Source organism: Pyxicephalus adspersus, chromosome 5, assembly GCF_032062135.1.
Source record: "Pyxicephalus adspersus chromosome 5, UCB_Pads_2.0, whole genome shotgun sequence".
Taxonomy (NCBI): domain Eukaryota; kingdom Metazoa; phylum Chordata; class Amphibia; order Anura; family Pyxicephalidae; genus Pyxicephalus; species Pyxicephalus adspersus.
The window spans coordinates 113,160,759-113,183,808 of NC_092862.1; the positions used below are offsets into that span (position 1 = coordinate 113,160,759).

The following is a 23,050-nucleotide window of genomic DNA, read 5'->3' on the forward strand; positions in this document are numbered from 1 at the left end:
GATGCACTATAGATTCAGCACTATGCATCCTCCCTTACATCCCCTTTTTTTAAGAAACACAGTTGTGAATCTACCCCAACACATAATATTCCACTGTAAGTTATACTACTAAAACTGAAAACAGAACAGTAAAACAAACCGTGCTAAGAACTATTTATTAGAATATAATGTCTAATTGACACTTACATCTCGCTCTGTAGACAGTTGATCAGAACGTTCTCTTTCACACAACAAATTGTTCTGCAAGATTTCCACATCCTGCCTCAGCTGGACTGTCTCCTTCTCTAGAATGGCAGTTATCTTCTGCAGTTCCTCCTTTTCTTTCATAGCCTTTTCTATTTTCAGCTAAAACATAAAACAGAATTTACAATAAAATACAACAAGGAGCTTTTACCTAATGCCAATTTTTAGATTCTATTATGGATAGAAGAATCTCTCTCCCTTTCTAAGACTGAACTCTACCACCATCATTTACCAGCAACTTAAAAAAAAATATTGGACTATTAAATCACTCCGCTCCTCCATTTTCCTTTCCATTTTTACCATGTACACAGTGATCAGTGTTCAACCCAGAAATTCAGCTGGGTGGAGAGAAGCTGTAACCGGGTCAAAGAGTGGGCAGGGAAACGTGACAAATTTAGAGTTCCTGGTTTTGTTCCATATGAATCCAGTAACCCCTATAATTCTCTCAGCTTACTACCAACCCCTTTACTAACGTTCTAACGAACACCCCCCCCCCCTACTATGATCTAACTTTCCATTAACTAGTATTATGCCCCAACAGTCCAGTGCCCCTGTATTGTAACCCAGCTTTTCAGTAACCACACAAAAACAGCCAGGTGGTTACTAAAAAGTGCCAGGCGGTGTGACCGTATCACCCAGATTCTCCAATGATATCCTATCTTTTCCAGTCTTGGAGAGCTTTAATGAATAGGGCCTTATGTGTTCAGAACATTTTGACCTCCACAATTGTAGTCATATATATTGAATATAGTTACCTTTCATCCACAAAAAAAAACATATAACAATGACAAACATGAAAATTCTACTAGAGTCAAACATAAAAAGACCGACAGTAACACACTGTTTAGAATACTGGAATACCTCCAGCAGGCCAGCTTTTGTAGTCACTACCAACATGTCTGAATGACCTTCATCTTCCATGGTTAACAACTCATCTACAGGGGATGAGGTCCGAAACTGGAAAGGCGTGCTTGCACCCCGGATCTCCCCTTTATGTGTCACATAGCAGAACTGGTAAAATTCACCATCATCATTAGGCAGGTAGTATCCTAAAATGTGAAGAAAATAAAAAAAAGTTTAAAATATTTTTAATGCTCCAAATGTATGTTCCTCATATAAGATTTTAATAAACTCTATTACCTTGTTATTCTGATGTTTTCATGTTGACCTTCTGTAGCTTAGTAAATACCTTTTACTTGAATACAATTTTATTAAAAACTTGGTTTCCCTTAAGGTTGAATTCAAATGGTTTAAATATTATAGGAACACAGAGCTGGGCAGAAAAAATGTGTACAAAACAGCCATTACCAAGGCTTTAAGTGCACTGAAGGAATGTGATGGGTAGTGAAACATGAAATGGCATTACTATTCAAGGAACCAGGTACTTTGGTTTGTATTAGCGCAAATATTTATCCTGGAACACAGAAAAGCTCTTTATCACATTTTCTTTCTGGATACGTTTGGACATTTTCACATTACAAGCATTTTGCACAGCCCCCAGGAATGGGACACTTTAGCAGCAGCTATTTAAAACATAAAAACTGCAGTTTTTCTATCAACAGTGTATCATGTTTAGCAAACTTTTCCTTTAGCCTGGGAGTTTTCTAAAAACACCATTTTAAGGAATCCCTGCAAAAAATCTCAATTATAGACTATGTGCTAGCTATGGAGGACTGGTATGTAAAAACAGGAGAAAGGATTTCATTCAAAAAATACAGCTGGAAATGCATTTCATTGAAACTAAGTTTTAAAAAGAGCAGAGTTACATATGGAAATAGCAAACTAAGCAATAGATATGTAAACCTTATACATAAATTGAATAAAATTTACACCATTTGCTCCTCCTTTAAGTTAGCCTAGACTGACAAAGCTTAGACTTGCAGCCATTAGAATAAAAGTGGTTTTGAAAAAGAATAATCATTAATATACAAATGTTCTGAATGAATAGATGGATTGTTTTCATTTGGTGATATACTCTATTATCAGCGGTTTACAAAGTCCATAGTCATGTAATTAATTGTCCTTCGAAAGGGCTCACAATCTAATGTCCCTACCATAGTCATACAGTTAGGTCCATAAATATTTGAACAGAGACAATTTTTTTTCTTATTTTGGTTCTGTACATTACCAAAATTTTAAATGAAACAACTGCAGACTTTCAGCTTTAATGTAGTGGGTTAAACAAAAAGATTGCATGAAAATGTGAGGAACTAAATCCTTTTTTTTTTACACAATAATTTCATTTTAGGGGCTCAAAAGTAATTGGACAATTGACTCAAAGGCTATTTCATGGGCTGGTGTGGGCAATTCCTTTGTTATGTCATTATCAATCAAGCAGATAAAAGGCCTGGAGTTGATTTAAATGGGGGGGAGGGGGGGCTCGTATGTGGAAGATTTTGCTGTGAACAGACAGACAACATGCGGTCAAAGGAGCTCTCCATGCAGGTGAAACAAGCCATCCTTAAGAACTGCAAAAACAGAAAAACCCATCCGAGAAATTGCTACAATATTAGAAGTTGCAAAATCTATAGTTTCGTACATCATGAGAAAGAAACAAAGCACTGGGGAACTCAGCAACGGCAAACGACCTGGACGTCCACGGAAGACAACAGTGGTGGATGATCGCAGAATCATTTCCATGGTGAAGAGAAACCCCTTCACAACAGCCAACCAAGTGAACAACACTCTCCAGGAAGTAGGCGTATCAATATCCAAGTCTACCATAAAGAGAAGACTGCATGAAAGTAAATACAGAGGGTGCACTGCAAGGTGCAAGCCACTCATACGCCTCAAGAATAGAAAGGCTTGGACTACCAGAATGATGGCAAGAAAAAAGTATGGAGAAGGCGTGGAACAGCTCATGATCCAAAGCATACCACATCATCTGTAAAACATGGCGGAGGCAGTGTGATGGCATGGGAGTGCATGGCTGCCAGTGGCACTTTATCCATGATGTGACACAGGACAGAAGCAGCCGAATGAATTCTGAGGTGTTCAGAGACATACTGTCTGCTCAAATCCAGCTAAATGCAGTCACATTGATTGGGAGGCGTTTCATAATACAGATGGACAATGACCCAAAACATACAGCCAAAGCAACCCAGGAGTTTATTAAAGCAAAGAAGTGAAATATTCTTGAATGGCTAAGTCAGACACCTGATCTGAACCCAATTGAGCATGCATTTCACTTGTTGAAGACTAAACTTCGGACAGCAAGGCCCACAAACAAACAGCAACTAAAAGCCACTGCAGGAAAGGCCTGGCAGAGAATTAAAAAGGAGGCTGCCACCTGCCTACAATTTTTTTCCCACCCAGCTTCAAAAAATGCCTGGGTTGAAACACTGCAGTTTTACGGTCAATATGGGGGAAGCCAATTAACCTAATTGCATGTTTTTGGAATACACAAGTACATCCTAAAACACCAGATCATTGGCTAGCTCAGGCATAGGCAAACTACGGTCCGAGGGCCGTATACGGCCCAATAGGGATGTTTTTCTGGCCCTTTGGGTGGTCCCCAGCTCTGGCCGGTGCCACCCCATGCAGGATCAAAAGAAGGACACCGCTGGGGGGGAGGGGACGCACCATCCAGAGCTGCAGAACAAGACCTCCGAAGGTGAGGCTGCGATGGGAGAGTGGGTGGACTGTGTCCCTGCACACAACCCGCCCATTCTCCCATCACAGGCTCAGATCTACGATGAGAGTGGGCGGGGTTATGCCATTGTGATGCCACGATCAGTGGCGTCATGATGGCATAACCCTGCCCACTCTGACATCAGCCCAGTCCCACTGTCAAATTTTATTTCAGATTGTGGCCCCTGAGGTCCTCTGAGGTAGAAGTGTTAAAAAACTGGGCTTTGTGTCCAAAAAAAAATTATTCATCAATTTTTAACATTAGTCCAATGATTTTGAAAAGAAAAGAAGCTTTTTTTTAAAACCAGAGAATCAAAAAAACCTTCCACGCTTCCCAAGAGAAATGACAATTACAGTTTCATGGCATTAGATTGAGCAACTGAAATGCAGGGTGTTGAAAGTCCTAAAAATTTCTCATTCATAATATTAATAAAAAGATACTTCCAGAAACTTTTTCCTGAGCAAGAATTTGACCTATTTTTAATACTCAACTCAGATAAAGAAAAGTAGAAAGGGAGTTGTTTATTCTGGACAAGATGATGATAGCTAGATTGAGAAACCAGCTAGTTTGGGAGGATGTCATGAATATATTGGACATCTCCTATAACCTTTGTCAGGATTTATATAGTGCTGATTACCTGAATAGGAATGCTCAGAAATTAACAAAAACTTTCTGTAATTAGTAAAAGAGCATTAATTGCAGGACCTTATGGGAACTTGCAGTTTAGAAACAAAAGTATAATTTTTTAGAATGCTGACAAAAGGTTAACAAAGTGGTTTAAAAAATGTAATTTAAAAAAATTTACTGGGAAAAGAAGGGAACAGGCTTAGTGTGAGAAAGGACAGAGTACAACTCTTAGATTGTAAGCTCTTTTAGGCAGGCTTCTCTCCCCCTTCTGTGTCACTATCTGTATCTGTCTGTCATTTGCAACACCTATTTAATGTACATCACTGCATAATATGTTGACGCTATATAAATACTGTTTAAACAAATAACATGCAAATGTAGGGATACAAATGGGTATCTCAGTACTCCGCAGATAATAGAGCAACTATGATCTATGTATTCTCAACAAAAGGTTATTTAAAGGTTGGTATGTATAGAAAAAACTGCTACAAACCTCAAGCTTCAGCACTGAAGCACCATAACTGTTCATCAGACCAGTGCAAGGTATAGACAATAACTATGTGATAAGCAACTGCCGGTTTGAATTCTGAAGGTTCCAGTGAATTTAAGCTACATGTACCATGTTATTAAAAAATATTTCTACAAACCCTTGCCAAATTATAGGTCAGCTGTATGTTGCACTTGTGAAGATCAAGGAAATACTACTGTTTTAGTGCTTGAATATAACCGCATGCTTTTGTAACTTGGCTCACTTATGTCTCATATGGACGTTTAATACAGAACTTCATAAAACTCTGCTTTTATGCATGTGAAAAAAATGGAGAGCTCAGTGTATCCATCCAAAGCTCAGTTTATGGCCTAACCACTAGTTTACACAGGTGGAAGCACCCAGCTGTTATTGGACAACAATTCAGGACTTTTCTGGGACGCTCAGTGAACAGGTGAATTATCTGGAGACACAAAATAACCAACTCAAGCCAAGAAATGTCCAACACACATAAAAAGCATAAAACTGTCTAAAAGGGGAAAAGTAATGTAACTATTTGAATACAAAATTTTCCATTTAGAGGATTTTTTCCTACATTTTTACACCAGACCTGTAATTTTGTATTGATGTAATAATGCTGCAAAATAGTAGGGTGTACAATAAGTACAGTAAGTGTATTGTTTATATTCTTAAGTTTATTATTTAAGTTAAGTTTATTTATTGCATTATGATTGTACCCAAGTTACTTCTCTTTGTTTAATTATTCCTATCTTGGAGCAATAGGGGTACAATTTGTGACAGCCTACTCAGAAAGAAATTGTATATGTCAAGTATGAGGGAGCTACAGCTGATAAGGAGGGGAGTTAAATCAATGTAAGCTTGGTAATCTCTGAGAAATGTATCACTGTATTTCTATCATGCCCTACATGTTTAATAGAACATAAGGAAATAGAATAACCTTTTTAGTAAATAGAGGTTAGAGACTTCAATAGAACTGTTCCACTTGATTTTGTATAATCGTGTCAAAAATGTTGTGTGTAATATAAAAGTGAGTGGCAGTCCAAGTACCAGCATATTTTCTCTTTATATAAATACTCACATAAAAATCTAAGCTCCTTGGGCTACCTAGGTAGCATACATGGAAAAGGGAGAAGGACTAAGACCATGTTCACACTAGTCACGAGGTTGCTGTGCAGTTACCGCTACATGTAGCTTCTCCCAGTGGCAGCCCCATAAAGAATGCCATAATACCACTTACTGTGCCAGAGGGTCCCTATAAGAACCAGTGCTGTGGAGTGAGCAATCCAGTGTCTAGGAAGCTGCCAGCCAGCAGGTGGCGCACTGGATCGCTCAATCCTAAAGCAAGTCTAAACCTGCCCCTGACTTGCTGTAAAAAATCTTCTATCCACTGTATCCAGTTTTCTTCTGTGGACTACATATTGAATCACTCAGATTAAGGTTACATTCAAATTTTAAGAGGAAACAAGTAAATAAATTCTAACCTTGAAATGTCAGCACACAGTTATGAGTACTGTCAGGCACATAGTTTTCAGGCATAGGTGACCACAAAAAGGTGTAATAGTCTCGGGCAGTGTTCCATCCAACCTTAAAAAAAAAAAAAAAAAAAAGGTTGAGTGTCAGACACAATAGAACTTTTTTTTTTTTTTTTTTTTACAACAGGGAAAAATTCAGAAAAAAACAAAAGCATAGGTATGAAAATTGGGCACCTGAACTAAGAACCAATCTGCAAATATCAATGCAACTCAAACCAATATCTTATTGGAAACATATTTCCAGGAAAGAGACAGTAATCCAAATGTAACAGGGGTTCTAGCTATCCCCTTCTCTACTAAAGAAAAGCATGATATTTCTATCTGTGGTGGGGCTGGAGGATTCCCCACACTTCAGGACATTTTCTGCTACCAGTCTACTATCTTTATAAACCATTTCATAAAGACTGTATTTATTTACATCACACATGGGTAGAATACTATACAAAAACATTAAACTGGGTCCCTAGGTCTAAAATAAAAATTTCATAGAGGCAAAAGTTTGAAAAACAACAAAACAGAATTTGTAGATTGTAGGTTAAGCTAATTTATGGATGGATACATTACAAAACCAGGAAAGGTCTAATATTAACGTTCAAAAAAACATATAAACAAGTATAGCCTACTGTAAATCTTATCCAACCACATAATGTTTTAATGATCTTGTTTGTGTGTATAATTTGTGATTTTATACATACAAGGGAGCAGAAATTAAAATCCATGAGTCAGCCAGCTCATTAAAAATAATGGGCTCCCAATTTGGGGGATCAGCTTATGGTCTAACGGTTAACCAACAAATTTCTACATTAATACAATAACAAAATCTGGTAGACAGAGCATGTAATGGCTTCCTGGGAAGAATGGAGTTTTTATCTTTTGTATTTAAAGAGAAGTTATACTGAAACATTATGTATAAGTACCATTGCTGAACTCATTCAAAGCAATACTTATTGCCTGGCCATAAAGCTGGTCTTTTACTTTTTTGTATTGTCAGTCATACAACGGAAATAAGCACGCAGCCAACTGCAATACACGTTGTATCAAAATTATCTAAACACCTTTAGATTTATAAACAAGCAAAAAAACCCAAAGCCATACTTTATAAACGTGTCATAAGATTTTGCTTTAAATAAACTGGGCCATTCCATTATTTTAGATCAGCCCCAAAGCATGGTATACATCTCTGCCAGCATGGCAGTACCAAACAGACTATATAAAACACTTTCAGTAGAAGATAGTCCTAGCTTCAGCACTCAGGATTTGTCATTGATAATCCGTTACAAAATATTTCATCCCTCTGTATCAGTCAGCTTATGCATGTCCTGGGGTGGAGAAACAATGAAACAAAGAAACCCATCTATTAGAGAAGGTTTTTTGGCCACTAACATGGATGAGGTCACAGATCTATTCTGTCTTCTATTATAACAAATGGAATACACAAGGAGAATGATCTTGTGATAATCCTTGACAGGAAAAGTGAATCACGTTTTTGTGACGGATTTTTAAGGTGTAAAGGAAGAAGCATGGAGCAGACAAAATAGAAAACAAATGTTTTATTGTTTAAATTCTTCTATACAGACAATACAAAAGAGAATATATGTTTTCTTACACGGGAGTAAATTAAATAGTCCCAGAATATTCTTTTCCCATCCTCAGGCTACCTCAACCTATAAAATTAACTCATAATGTTATAGCTCTCTCTCTCGTTCATATTTGAAGGACATGGGAATTCTTGATTGCTCCAATCATGGTCATAAACTCTGAATTTCTACTACCAACTACAGAGAAAAAGTGATGTAAAAAAATACTAGCAAAGAGAAACATCTTAGCAGATCTTAGAAATTTTTTCACATTTTTTTTTTTCAAGTCATGACAAATTGCATGTAGGCTAATAATAAAAGCTGTCCTGACACCCTGACATATATACAAGTAGGACACCACACTTCCTTAGCCATTGAATATTATATATCCATTGAGTATTATAGCCTTGAGTTCTCCAAGAACACCAATATGATACCATATGTTCAAGTGGGCCTGGCTGCAGTGTGGGAGTTAGGAAACAAATGGGGATGATGTAACTGATGTAAGCACTGTACAAGGATTTAGGGGTCATTTTATCTAGAATCCCTAAAGCTGAATGACTTGGATCAAAAAGAATTATCAATATATCTGTAGTCTCCCCAGAAATGTTTTTTTGCTAGGTGGGAAGCTGTAGGCGAGTGGTCAAAAAGTGGGCAGGGCAACACATGACAAATTTAGTTCGTATGAGTTTTTTTTGCCAAAGAAGTCCGATAACCTTCTATAATTTTGTCAGCTTTCTACCACCCTATTCATTAAAATGCCCACCTTGTTAGTATGTGAAATTTTTCCATTGTCTTTAAGTTATAATAACTGCCCAGCGCTCCTGTATTGTGACCCAGCTTTTCAGTAAGCACCTACTAAAATGTGTTGGGTGGTGCACCCAGCTGAAGGGTCTGGGGAGAACATCATATAGATCGCATACACAAGGTAAAAAGTTGTATCACAAGGGCATAGTTTCCTGAGGTAATACACAAATTATACACATTTGAGCTCTTTTTGCATTTTGTTTTGCACTTCAGTAAACCAAGTTTACATACTTCTTTTATACCATTTGCATCTGTATGGAATGTTTTTTTTTTACCATGCAGTCCCCATCCTGCACACTAGGCGGTGGACGTTCTGAGTGGTGTTGACCTAACTATCATTTGTGTAGTTCAAACAGTACAAGAAATAAAATTCTCTAGGTTTAAACGTCCATATGTTGTCCTGCATCAAGAAGTGTGGACTTTGATGCCATAATATTAGAAAACATACCAAAAGTGACTCTTTGACTGAGTATAAAGCCAATATTAGATGGGATTAGTGCTGAATAATGTATAAATTTCCACAAATTGTTCTTTAACACATGCTTTCAATACCTTTAGCACAGCCCACCTGGAGAAATGCCAAAGTTTGTTCCCAAACTTGTGATCTGAGATGCACAGCTATGCCATGCATTAAATTATACATTTTACTAATGGTAAAGGTTAACTCAAAGGTGTGCTTTTGTGTATGCTAGAGGTATGCAACTCTAACATGAAAAAAACTTAATTGCCCAAGAAACTAAGATCAAGATTAAGATTATATTTCTGGGTAATCAAAGGAGCTCAGTGGGACAGTACAATTCTCTGCACAATGAGATCATGCTGGTTGGGTTTAGTTCCCCATTTCCACCAAGAAAATTTGGTAAACCTCAAAAGAAAATCTGCAGGCACAAAGACAAGACCTGCAGACCTGGGATTGATTTATTCCAGGCCTGAACCGTCCTAATTAATATTGAACACAAAAAGACACGGAAAGCTGTGTAGTACTAATTACAAGATATTTCCAGCCATGCAACTCATTTGCCTTACAGTAAAAGCTAACAGTAGCCTTTCTTCCTGTAATTTATTATTCCCCCTGGGCCATCTCCTAGCTAAACGAACACACACCTCCTTTCTTTGGCAACCACTGCTAAATAACTCCATCGGTACCAGTGAAGAAAGAATCACAATAAACTAAGTTGCTGGTCTGGCATGGGAAATCCTGTGCTGAGAACCGCAGGCTACGACTCTCCAATCCTCTTAATGTTTAATATGGTAAAAGTACAATAACAAAAATTACAAGAGACTCCACACTGCATGGTGAAGAAAAAGGAATGTTTTAGACATTTCCACTGCCATTACATTGAAGTTGTAAAAAAAAAGAATAAATAAATTTACTATGTGCCACTGCATTCCTGTTGGTTTAGGATTACTTTAGTTACTTCCTTGCTACACTTACTATTTCCCAAAGAGAAGCCTCGGTGTTAGCCATCCCTTATATATGAGGGATTAACAATTCGGAAAAGTTTAACTAAAGCATGGTAGTGCTGAAAAATAAATGGTATATACTCTGAAATAAATGAGAAAGTGAAAAAATATGAGAAAATAAAATAAATTAAAAAATAATTAAAAGCAGCAGTAAAGTGTACAATATTTAAACATATGGTCAACAGTAGAGCTTGAATGGCTTAGAATGATAATTAGTGTACCTATATTCAGAATTTTTTATTTTACATGAAAGGGTATTTTTTTTTAAGTGCAACACCCTGTTAAAAAAAAAAAAACAAAAAAAAAAAGGGATGCAACACCGCCGCCTTAATTCTTGATCGCCTAGGCAATCAAGAATTAACGGGAGCGCAGAGCTTCCCGAGATACCTACGTCACGCTTCCCAAGAGGATCATGGCTGCTCCTTCTGCGCATGCCCGAACATCTCGCAGAATGAGCCCTTTCATCTATAGGAAAAAATTGCTGGGCATAAATTATATGTCATGGGGGAGTCTAGCGTTAAACAGTCTCTTGTTTTTAAAAAAAAACTTTCCAGAGTGTAATTAAAAGTGAGCAGGGCAGGTTTTAGGTTGATTGGCAAGGGGAGAACCAAGGAAGGCATTTCCTTGGTTCCACCCTCGCCAATCACCTTCAAACCTTACCCTATTTGTTAGAATAGGACCCAAATCCTCCCAAATGCCCAACAATGCCCCATTGATGTTATTAAGGCCTTTTGAGGGGTTTAAACCATTTGGGAGACATTTTGGGGCATTTATGGGTGTAGTAACACTTTTCAAACACTGCACGATGCATCTTCTTTACAGCCTATCAAGAAAACTCACTGGTTTGGACTGGCTCATTGCAATTAATGGAAATGTAAAAGCTCAGTTTAGGCGCTGGGGAAACAGTCCAATATTTGTCGGATCGTTCATGACACTTTCCAACAACTAAAGAATTACTGAGCGCTGTACATATAGTGCCGCTCTGCTCTATGGAGACGGGAGGGGGAAGAACGATGGAGCGACACCCTACTGCGCTCTCTCCCCTTCACTTACATTACGATTGTTGTTTGTTCATGGATCTGCCAGGATGGATCCATGAACGACAAGCGCTCTACACATGCCAGATTCTCGTCTGGTACAAGCCCTGAGGATAAGAATCATCTGTTGTGTGTACGTAGCCTTTGTTGTTAGAGATAGCCAGTTTGACAAATAACAAGCATGCAATGTGTCAAAAAAAAGTTACACTTTACAGTGCTCAATACATGGAATCATTTGAAGAATGCTGTTACAGGGATTGTGCAACATGAAAATGAATACCATTAGGCAGAAAATATTGGCCAAATGTAGAGCTCACTTCTAAATAAATCCCAGAAATATATTTCAGGACTAAAAAAAAACAAACTGAAAAATAATTTCTATTCTAAGGTAAAATATAAAAAATAGCATATTCATATTTCTGACTTTAAACCAGTTGGTGTAGCACAGCTGGGTGCGAGGTTGCGGCGCGTTTACTTCCTCATGTCAGGGAACCCTTGCCTCCACAGCCGCTCTATAGGATACCGCTCACTGCTGCCAGCTGTCACATCTGCAGATGATTCTTTAAGAACCAAAGTGTGGTGCAAGTTGCCAGCTGTGGGGCGCCATGTGGGATCCCTTGATCCTGAGGTAGATCTGAACCTGCCCTAAGGATCCTTTTCATATTTTAGAGCCTCTCGCTTTCTTTCTTTGATGAATAATGACTCCATAGTATTAACCTATTCCTTAATGGACAATGCAGTATAAAGTTTCACTGGCACAAATAAAGCTCAGTCATTCATTCTCTTATCAGTAAGGACATTGTGCTCTGGTAATCATTTTCCATGTGGTAAATTTGCTTTTATGTAAAATAAAGACACAAACATAATACATATTATACAATGAAAATGATAAAAAAAACTAGGAAACGCTTATTTCATATTGTGCATCGTATCTAGCAAATATGTGCTAATCCTAAAAGTTGTACTAGCTAACCTTGGAAAAGATCTAAAAAAACATGAAAATCAGTACCAGGAAGTAATTTTTTCTTCCCGTAAACATACCCAATATTATTTTAATAGCTCAAGTTCTGGATTTGATTTGGGAAAACATGTATTTTGGTACCTTATTAATGTCAACCACAATACAAACCGCATAATTGTAATTTTCAAAAATGATATTTCCAGTCATACCTTAAAAATTCCAACCCAGTCTTTCGCATGTGGATGAATATACTGGGTCAGGGTGTAGTGGCATTCCAGAGGAGCACTTGGAAGGTAGCTCTTGGCCACATTCTGAAAGATCACATGTGCAAAGTTAGATGTCTGCATAGTACTGTTTGGAGATGGAAGGTCTTGGAAATGTGACATTTTTAACCTGCAAAAAAATAAAAAATAAAAAATTACAGATCCACAGTTCAGATGACACTACTTCATATTACACATTTCTTCACTGGCCTACTAAATACCCCCTCCCCTGACACATACAACATTTTGGGTTTATGAACCAAATGCAGAAAAAAGGTCTATACAGCCTCCACATATCATCTTCAGTATGAAAGAACAGTGTGTACATCAACAAAAGTATCAGTGTTCTATAAAGGCTTTACCAAACCTTCTTGACGGTTGCGAATATACTCAAGGCCAAGCATCCACTCAAACCCCAACTCATGCATGGACATTATAAATTAAAAGTTTTCCATGCACCTAAACATAAAAATAGATGTTGTCTCTAAACAAATAGGACATAGGCTCTGCAAAACACATGGTTTGGGAGATGTATTAGACTGCAATTCACAATGAACATCAGACATATAGCAGGCGTGCTTATTTCAAAGTGTTGCTGGGTACAGATGACAAAGGCTCAAAAGAATATCTGTCGCATAATAGGATAATGCTTGTAGGCTTCCCAGAAGCTCTCTTGACTTGTAAACATGTTTCTTTAAAGGGTCTTTTCACTAAAGAATTTATGTACCCTTCCTAATTGTGGCCCCTCACATATAACAGGACCTATGGTAAAACCAGTAAAACACAATGGTTTCTTTACAACACTATTGTATTTTAGTCATATAGGAGTACCAGATTTTACCAGTAAGCAGTGTTGCAAGTAGGATTTTCAGGTAGAGATCTATGGATAGATTAAGTCCATGGGATACAATGGAGAGGGGGTGACATTATACAAAAAAGGGTTCCAGAACAATCTAAAAACTTGAGGCAAAAATCATTTATTTCAATGATAGAAGATCCCTTCTCCTATAGCTGCAAAAATCCACTATGAGTACACAAGTCCTGCTCCCAGGAGTCTGGCCTCTGACTGACTCTCAAAGGCTGGAGAAGATACACTTTCATCAGTGAAGCTGGGTGATCCATCAAACCTGGAATGGATCTGGTCCAAGATTCAAAACATTTACTAACAAATAGCAAATAACTTTGAAGAAATCCATTCTAGGTTTGCTGGATCACTAAGCTTCACTGATAAAATTGTATCATCTTCAGCCAATGAAAGCTTTAATAAATCAAGGCCATAATGTCTTATAAGCTGCTCACTATATCATTCATCGCTTTTATTTACAGTTGTTCTGTCCTCTCCCAGCTGCCATTTTTAAAAAATGACCCATCCAACCTCCTATTCTAAAACTGTCTGTCATTTATGTTTACTGCAGCCAGAAGTGTATATTACAATGGTAATATGAAAAAAGCTGCTGGCAGCTGAAGACATATAGGTGGAAGACCTAACAGAGGAGGCCCAATGGCTGGAAGTGCTATCCTCCTAAAAGCGTGTTCAAAGGCAGGTTGCTCATAATGCTGCTCTTTACTCTACCTGTGCAGGGATTATAGGAAGCTGACATAAGGCCAGGATAAACCCGCAATACTCACCTGTCCCTGTTCCACCACAGGATGCCGCCATCTTCTTCTGAAGCCAAGTTGCACAGCTCAGCTGTATTGACATTTTCCCAGAGCAATCAGGCAGGTAAAGATAGAATAGGACATCTGCAATAATGACCTGTCTGATTTTTGTCCATTTTAAAAGTGGAATTTTAGTTTTGCTTTAAGACAGATTATATATACATAGATAGTTGTTTTCAAAAATGCATATGAAAGTGTCTGTATGTAGCACCCAAGGTGAATGCTTTCAACTTTTAGCTGCTATTATGATCTAAGGCTAAAACTCCCTAAAAAAAAAAAAAAACAGTACAGGCCTCCCTCCCCCCAACACACAAAACATTGATCTTTTAGGTTCAGAAGCTTACCAGTACTGATGTACTTTAATGTAATTAAAACTTTATTCTAATAAAAAGTTTTAATCAGTATGTATGTGTATATATATATATATATATATATATATATATATACACACACACACACATTGCTACAACCCACTCATTCTCATTATATACTTTACATCACTGTTATATAGTGGGGTCTCTTTTTTTTCAATTCAATATAGACTATATTTGGTGGGAGGGGAAGGAGGCAGCAAGGTGCTATACAAAGCTTCGTAAAACACAGAAAAACCCTTCCTTAGAACTTTTCTTAAAGTAGACCTTTCAATGAGAATTTATTTAAGCTGCAATTTTTAATAGGGGTTCTAAACAATACACTTTGCTTGGTTTGTGTTCTGATTCATTTAAAACCCCTTCTGAATCTCTGAGCCAGAAAAAGTAATCAGCTCTGGTGTTGGTTGTTGTGCATGCTTGTTTGTTTCAGGTGTGTGACTAAACAAAAACATCAGCTTTATATCGAAGCAAACAGCATTTTTAGAATAAGATTAGCAAAGGCAGCTTCCATAGCCTGCACCCTGATGCAAGCAGTAGGATGGATCTTGGGGGAGTTATGCAAATAACATCATGCTTTATGGAGCAGGTGTCAGACCAGGAGTGTTGGCTTTCCTAGGCAGATTGTATTTGCATGTGGACTTCTCTAGGTAATACCTCCATGTGATTCTCCATGATTGAAGGAACTGAAATACAATGAAAGAAAGGGTAGGGCCAGGGATGTGGAGGCTGTGGAGAAAAGGGCAGAAAAATTCTGGATGTTTTTCAGCCAGGAAATGAGACTGGCTCTATCTGACTTAATAAAGCTTCTCACGGTCACTATAGGGCCTAGTTATTATTACACACTATTTATATAGTGCCAACATAATACGCAGTGCTGTATAATAAATAGGGGTTATGACAGACAGTGACACAAGACAAGACACAAGAGGAGAAGAGGACTCTGGCCAGAAGAGCTTACAATCTAAAAGTTATAAAGCAGTGAATCTGACATTCACTAAAACATTCCCAAGAAAGATAATTTTTCAGATCCATGTATTTTAATGGTAGTAATTGTAAAAAGTAATGTTTCAGCAAATGTTAGATCCACTACTTTATAAATACTCCCCTATGAGTAGCTCACATTTATCCCATTCTAAGCAATGCATTTAACGGTCTCCTGCTCTCACTATAAAGCGGTGTTTCTCGACCTTTTTAACATGGGGGAACAACTTGAAATAACTTTCAGGTCTTCCGAGAACTCCAGATATAACCACCTGGGCGGTTCATTTCTGTCCATATTTATATGTTTAAAAGCGGTACATTGTTTTTCATGAAAATTTATTTTACAGTATAATATAGTGTCAGTAAAATAAAGTTTGAAACAAAATCATGTCAAAATAATAAATTAAATACATTTAAAAAAAAAAAAATGTAATAAACTTTGACATGATTTTGTGTTTCAAACTTTATTATACTGTAAAATAAATGTTTATGAAAGTCATTGCACTGCCTTTAGACATATAGATTCAGTGTATTGCATTAAAGAGTTATTTTGTATTGAATGTAATACAAAATAATTTGAAATTCCTGGCGTGACGGCTGTATGCACTAACATCACGGGTAACTCCCGGGGAACATCAGCGCACTCGCCGGGGGAAATATCAAGGAAGAGGACACAGCCCGAGGATCGCAGGTGCCTGCAGGAGGCCGATGAGACCAGGTAAGCCTTTATTTTTTACTTTTTTAGCTCGGGGTTACCACTTTCAGCTTGTTCTTTTTTTACCCTGAGCCACACTCGGGGTTACCGCTGGGGAGGTTAAATACTATACCCACAGCTCACAGTACATGTGGTGGTCAGTGGGATGAATGCCTTTTACATTGCTGGCCATAGGAAAAAATGCCACCCTTACAAAAAGATCAATGAAATCAGTTAAACTGACCTGCGGGTCGTAAGTTGCTGATAGCAAACCTCTGAAGGAACCCTGGTTGAGAAACCCTGCTATAGATTATACAACAAACTAAAGTTTTCAATTCCAAACCAATTTCCAGTGTTCTCAGTGACCAAACTACACAGCTGCACTGGCTTGATAAGCTGCATTCTGATTATCTTACTTCAAAAGACCAGATCAGTCAGCACAATTCATCTAAAAAAAAGGACAGTTCAGTTTTTTCCTAGCAGGGTGAATAAAGAAATTCCTGTGATGCTATGTGGCTTTTTGTTACACAACAAAAAAATAAAATACGAAAAGGAAAACAGAAAAATTCCCACAGGTCTAGCTTAAGCCTTTTTCATGTAGCCTCCAGATTGATCTTATAAAATAAAATCTATTATTTCACATAGAAAAAGTTGTGCTAGTTTCTGTGAGGCCCATGGTTTTCACACAACGAGAAAGCTACAGATCACCGGGCTGTATTTACCAAAGACTATTGTCACACAAATGGCTAAAGTTGTTTTTTTAAAAGACCAACCCTAATAACGACTGAAATGAATAAAAACTAAAAACTTTACGCATGCTTGCTTTCTCCAAGCAACCTCAGTCTTCTGCTGAATCTCTTCCATTGGCTGGAATAAGAATGTTTTCTGGGAGTCTAATATGATATTATATGAAATTTTATTTTTATAATAAATGTCAGTGTGGGTGAGAAAGGAGACCCCAAACCTGTGTAAGCTTCCAGTGGTTCAATAAAGAAAAAGCAAAACAAAAATACATATGTGCTGCAGTAAGGCAACCTTAAAGAGTACCTGAACTCAGGATAGATTTTTGTAATTAAAAAGTAAATGAATGTTCTCATCCAAAGCAGAATTTCTCACATCTCACTAGTCAATCCTGCTGATTCATTAAAGCAAACTGTGAGAAAAGACAGACAGAATCAGAGGGAAAGCATCAACACTGAGCTTCATCCTCCAGACACAACAGAAGGGAAGATTGTGGCACCATTCCATGGATCCAACAATTTTTTTATAGTCAGCTGATGCATCATTGGACGCTTTATGTTGGTCGTCTGGCAAGTACATGTAATTTTTTGTCTCCATCATCCACTGAAATTTATACAACAAAAAACAGAATGGAACTGTAGTGCAACTACTGCCAACAGTACACTCCAGAACCATCAAAAACACTTTGAAATTGCAACTAAAATGCACATAAATCTTATCCATGTTTTCATCATTGAAAAGGAACGTGGATATCATGATATTAAAGGTTTATGGAATTACCCTGTTAGAGCCCCATACTAATAGTATTGTGTGGCCCAGGTATTTATAATTATATTTACACATCACAGATCCAGTAATCATTTGGATTATAGCTCATTATAACTTGTATTTGATTAGTCAACAGCCAGGGTGTAATAAAAGATGGTTAATAATCTATTAAATATAAGATTTTTTTATTTATTTATTTATTTTTTTAAGCAGAGATATTTATATGATGCACAAATAATGCCAAAGGTTGCTGCTTGGATTTCTGCTTCTTTTCTCCAACCAATACTAAGGTCCCTAGATGGGAAGGAACCCATATCAGCAGGTTTTCCAAACTTCTTACTTGTCTAATCAGAAACACGAGGGTATCAATGAGCTGTATAGAAACAGAACAATACAAATAGTCCTATTTATATATAATTCCTGCTGTACTTCCTTACGGTATAGTGCACTACCAGCACAGCACAACTGCAAATAAAGATATCTGCAGACATGTGGAAGAGAATTTTCATACCACACAACATCAAACTAAGTCACCATTATAAAAAGTCACCAGCAACCCAAATGAGCTCTTTCACATTTTAATTTGGGAAAGCACAATGCCACAAGGTCAATGTCAACACGTTGGTCCTTACAGAGTCTCTTCTTCAAAGCTTGGACTACAGAATACCTTGTAATGGTGGCAATTTTCCACATTCCATAGGGTCTTTTAACTGCTGCATTACTATATTATGCTGAATAGGGCGCAGCTCATCAATGGACCAAACAATGCAGCCATTCAATGAACCTGAAGCTCTTAAGGTCCCTTCTGACAGCTCTTTATAACAAGTGAAAGTTGCAAAAGTCAAGAAACTGAAACATTCAAACAAAGTTTCTGGCCTACTATATATAATTGTTTGGTATTGCATACGTATTTATCCTAGTCCGTTCCTCTAAAATTGGTTTTACCAAACAAGTAAAAATGAAAACCTGCAGCAGGGATGCAGACTGAAATATAAACCTGGCAGGGGTTCCAACCATTCTAGCCTTCTTCCACTTAATAAACAGATTTTTATTTTTGTCTTGAGTTGTTGCTTGAGAGTTCCCCTTTAATTCCTGTCTCATAAAACATTGCCAGCAAGGCAGAAGTGGCAGCTATCCTAAGAAAACCCCTGAAAATAGTAAAAACTTTACAGGTGATCCATTCCATCCCATAACACAAGTTTTGGCTGGACACAGACTTTGAAATTCAAATGAACCTTCTATGTAAATCAGCTAAATGCATCATAGGTGAACCAAAACCTACGTCTTATAGTTGGCTTTGTATCTAAAACACTCTCAGTCTGAGCAGAAAAGCCTGTCCCCTGCCAGAAGCTGCAGATCAGAACTCATTACTTTCTGTGAGACTTTGAAGCAGTCTGGCAAATCCATAGAGTCAAATCTATAGCTGTTATCAGCCAAGCTCATGCTCTCTGCTGAATTGAGGAGTGTGGGGTGTGTGGAGTGTTTGAACTGTGACTACTGGGTGTGTCAGACCTCTGCAAAGTGATCACTACTGACCCACAGACTGCAAGCAACCTGATCTGCAGGCGCTGGCAAAGAACGGACTTTAAAAGCAGACCTATCATTACATTTTTAATATTTTATATAAGAAAGGTAAAAATCTGGGGTTTTTTAAATAATTTTTTACATTTGTTGGGGAGACCCCTCACTGGCTCAGTGGTTAGCCCTCTGGCCTTTGCAGCACTAGGTCCTAGGTTCGAATCCCTGCCAGGACACTATCTGCATGGAGATTGCAGCTTCCCCCTTTTTGCGTGGGTTTCCTCTAGGTACTCCGGATTCCTCCCATATTGCAAAAACATAAGGTAAGGTTAAGGAGGAACTAAACTCAAAACTTAAAAAATAAAAATACACTTACCTTCAATCCCACAAGGCAGTCCGATCTCTCCGGAGGTGTCCGGCATCTGGTCCTGCGTCGTCCTGGCATCCATCCCGGAGCCTGTGCTCTGGGTACCGCCATCTTCCCTTCTTCTTCCTACGTCACCCAACCAAGGCGCAAAATCGGGTGACTTAGGATGGGAAAAAAAAATTGCTGATCTCACTGCGCATGCGATCTCACTGCACGTAGGCGATCGAGAATTAGGGGGGCAGTGCTGCACCTTTTTTTTTTTTTTTTTTTTTAAAAAGGGTTTGCACTGGAAAAAAAACAAACCACAGAATTTTTACCTGATATAAAAGGGTTGTCTACCCTTTTATGTAAAGTGAAAATTCTGAGTTTAGGTACGCTTTAATTGGCTTCCCCCTAAAATTCTCCTTAGACTGTAATAATGACATATGACTAGGGTAGGGAGATTAGATCTGCCCTTTGGGGGAAAGCTAGTGACATAACTATAGACTTTGTACAGCGCTGTGTAATATGTCAGCACTATATAAATACTGTGTAATAATAACAGGAATCACAGGAGACTGCGGGCTGCTCCTTCTGTGCATGCCCAAGATCAGGCATGCAACATAAGGAGCTTTCCTGGAATCTAAAAAATAAAAATGCTGATCCCACGCATGTGCAGAAAAATTCTAGAAGCACCACACCTGATCTTGCGCCTGCGCAGCGTGCGATCAGGTGACGTAGGAGAAAAGAAGAATAGGATGGCAGGGTCCAACTGGACTAGAATCATGAAGGGGTCAATGGCTTTTTTTCCTACTGATAGTTCCCCTTTAAGGCTGCAGCTGATTTTTTAGGCATATAAACTGTAGGACCGCCACACATTTTATTTGCATGCACTTGGAATGTATTTAGCTAATTCAAACTAAAAGATCATTTGACAACATAAACACTCCAACTTGGTAGTTGCTGCATCCTATTTCTATATAACAACCAGATAGAGCAAATATGAGCTTAGATACAAACAGATGGCAATGTGACGTCATAGCTCGGCACGTGATCTCTGACATCCCAGAAAAGCATGCACACCTGACACCTAAACACCTGCAGTCCTAGCCACGCCTCCCGCACGCACAAAACAGGCCGTGCTAGCAAGTGACGCATGGCAGGACACGCCCCTACAGGCCAAACTACGCCAGAGAGGCCTGTGGTGACCTCCGTGACCTGGTCAGAACGTGCTGACTCTGAAGAACAAATCAACCCGGCGGGTCTCCCCCCGACCACACTCAGCCTTTCCTCATTAGTCACCAGGCTAAAGCAGCCCATGGTACACGCACACACAGTGTTTCGCTTGTAAGTCACCTTACCTGGAAACAGCCGCCCGGTCAGCCGATATGAAGCCGAGAGATACACCGGAGAGCTGATTCCCAGTCGAGTTGTGATGTGGCCGCACACCCGAGAGCTTCCGCGTGCCACCCCAAGCAATTGTTTTCTTTACACTGGTCGTCAGCGAACGTCACTTCCGGGATACACGGGGATCAGCTGACTGAGGAATTTCTGTGACGTCGTGGATTGGTTGACTCACAATGTGAATTGCTGAGTTCATCACTGCTAGGAAACCAAACTCATGCAAATGTTTACATTCACCAGGATTATAATATTATAGTGACAGGAGAGGTCATGGCACACCTATACCAGGGGGTGTGAGGGTCCCAAATACAGCAATACAAAGATACCCAAATAAACCGCCATATACATAATAGCCATACATTTACCAGAAAAATAAATATAAAATCAATACTGGATGGCATATTGGTGGCCTCAAACTGTTTTTTTTGCCAAGTATTTCATTTAGGAGATTTGTTTTCATATCCTGTTATGCAAACCTCAAGAGGAAGTAAACTGAAAAAAGCCCAAAACACAACTTTGTTACAAAACAAAAACACTTCCCTTTAATCCTGCAGCACAGTCGATCGGTCTGGAGGTGTTTTCCATTGGGTCCCGCAACGTCCCGGTATCCATCTCTGAGCTGGCACGCTTGGCCGCCATCTTCTCTTCTTCCAGGTTCCTCTTCCTACATCACTCGACCCAGGCGTGAGGTCGGGTGACGTAGGTTGGAAAAAAACTTGCAGATCTCACTGTGCATGCGAGATCTGCAATTTTTTTCACTTTTCACAAAAAGGCTCCTTCTGCGCATAACCAAGATGCTCGGGTGTGCGCAAAAGGAGCTCCCAAGAGCCTCCCGGGATGCGTGAAGTAGGTATTCCGGGTGGCTTTGCTCTCCCATTCATTCTCGATCGCCTGGGGGGCGGTGCTGCACCCTTTTTTTTTTTTTTTTTTTTTAATTTTATTTAACATAAAAGGGTTGTCTACCCTTTTATCTAAAGTTAAATTTCTGAGTTTAGGTACGCTTAAAAGTGGACCTAAACTCAACATTTTCACTCTTTTTTTCAGGGAAAATATAATTTAATTTTTTATTTTTTTTAAGTGCAACATCTTTAAAAAAAAAACTGCAGCACCTTGCCTAGATGATTAAGACCTGAATAGGAGAGCATTGGCTCTGGGTGCTCTTTTTGTGCATGCTCTATTCTCGGACATGCGCAGAAGGGGCATTTTTTCTATTAAGGTAAAGGGATGCCGATCTCACACAAGTGCAGGCTCTTTTTTTTACCCTTTACAGCAGGCTACGTCACCTAATCTCGCACCTGCACAGTGCGAGATTGGGTGACGTACCAAAAAGACCAATGAAGAAGGAAGTGAAAAAAAAAGATGGCGACGAAGAGGAATTCCAGGACAACACGGGACTGGATCGCAGGAAGGACCAACGCCATCGAGGGATCTGCTGGATTATTGGTAGGTGTCATTTTTTTGTTTTCAGTTTAGTTACGCTTTAACAGGAAGTGTTGGGATATGTTTAAAGCCTATTTAAACTCAACATTTTTACTTTACATTAAAGGGTAGATAACTCTTATATGTAAAGTAAGTTTTTTTTTTTTTGTAAGTGTAACACCCCACCCAAAAAAAAAGTGTTGCACTGCCCCTTTAGGCGGCTGCAATCAAGACTGAAAAGAAGTGCAGAACCACCTATGTCACTCTGGCTGCTCCTTCTACCCATGCCTGATTTCTAGCATGTGCACAAGGGCCATTTTTTCCACTAAGGATGAAGATCTCATGCATGAGCAGTGAGATTGTGGCTTTTTTTCCCCCCCCCTTTACAGCAAGCTACGTCACCCGATCTCGCACCAGCGTAGTGCCAGATTGGGTGACGTACCAATAAGACTAAAAAAGAAGATAGAACAAGTGCTGGGATGAAGAAGAATTCTAGGAG

The 23,050-nt window shown here is 38.7% G+C and overlaps 1 protein-coding gene across 2 annotated transcripts in view; it reads right to left on the reverse strand.

The window, feature by feature from the left end:
• Positions 1-21,806, reverse strand: part of TAX1BP1 (Tax1 binding protein 1) — a 56,207-nt gene extending 34,401 nt beyond the window's left edge. Inside the window, exons 1-5 of one of the 2 annotated variants that reach the window (XM_072412481.1) lie at positions 21,090-21,806; positions 12,597-12,780; positions 6,491-6,593; positions 1,105-1,292; positions 187-345 (exon numbers count right to left, since the gene is read on the reverse strand). In XM_072412481.1, the coding sequence (XP_072268582.1) occupies positions 187-345; positions 1,105-1,292; positions 6,491-6,593; positions 12,597-12,773 (627 nt within the window). In that variant the 5' untranslated portion in view covers positions 12,774-12,780; positions 21,090-21,806. The remainder of the gene's footprint in view (positions 1-186; positions 346-1,104; positions 1,293-6,490; positions 6,594-12,596; positions 12,781-21,089) is intronic. The other variant, XM_072412480.1, reaches the window with a different exon arrangement.
• Positions 21,807-23,050: the final 1,244 nt, after the last annotated feature.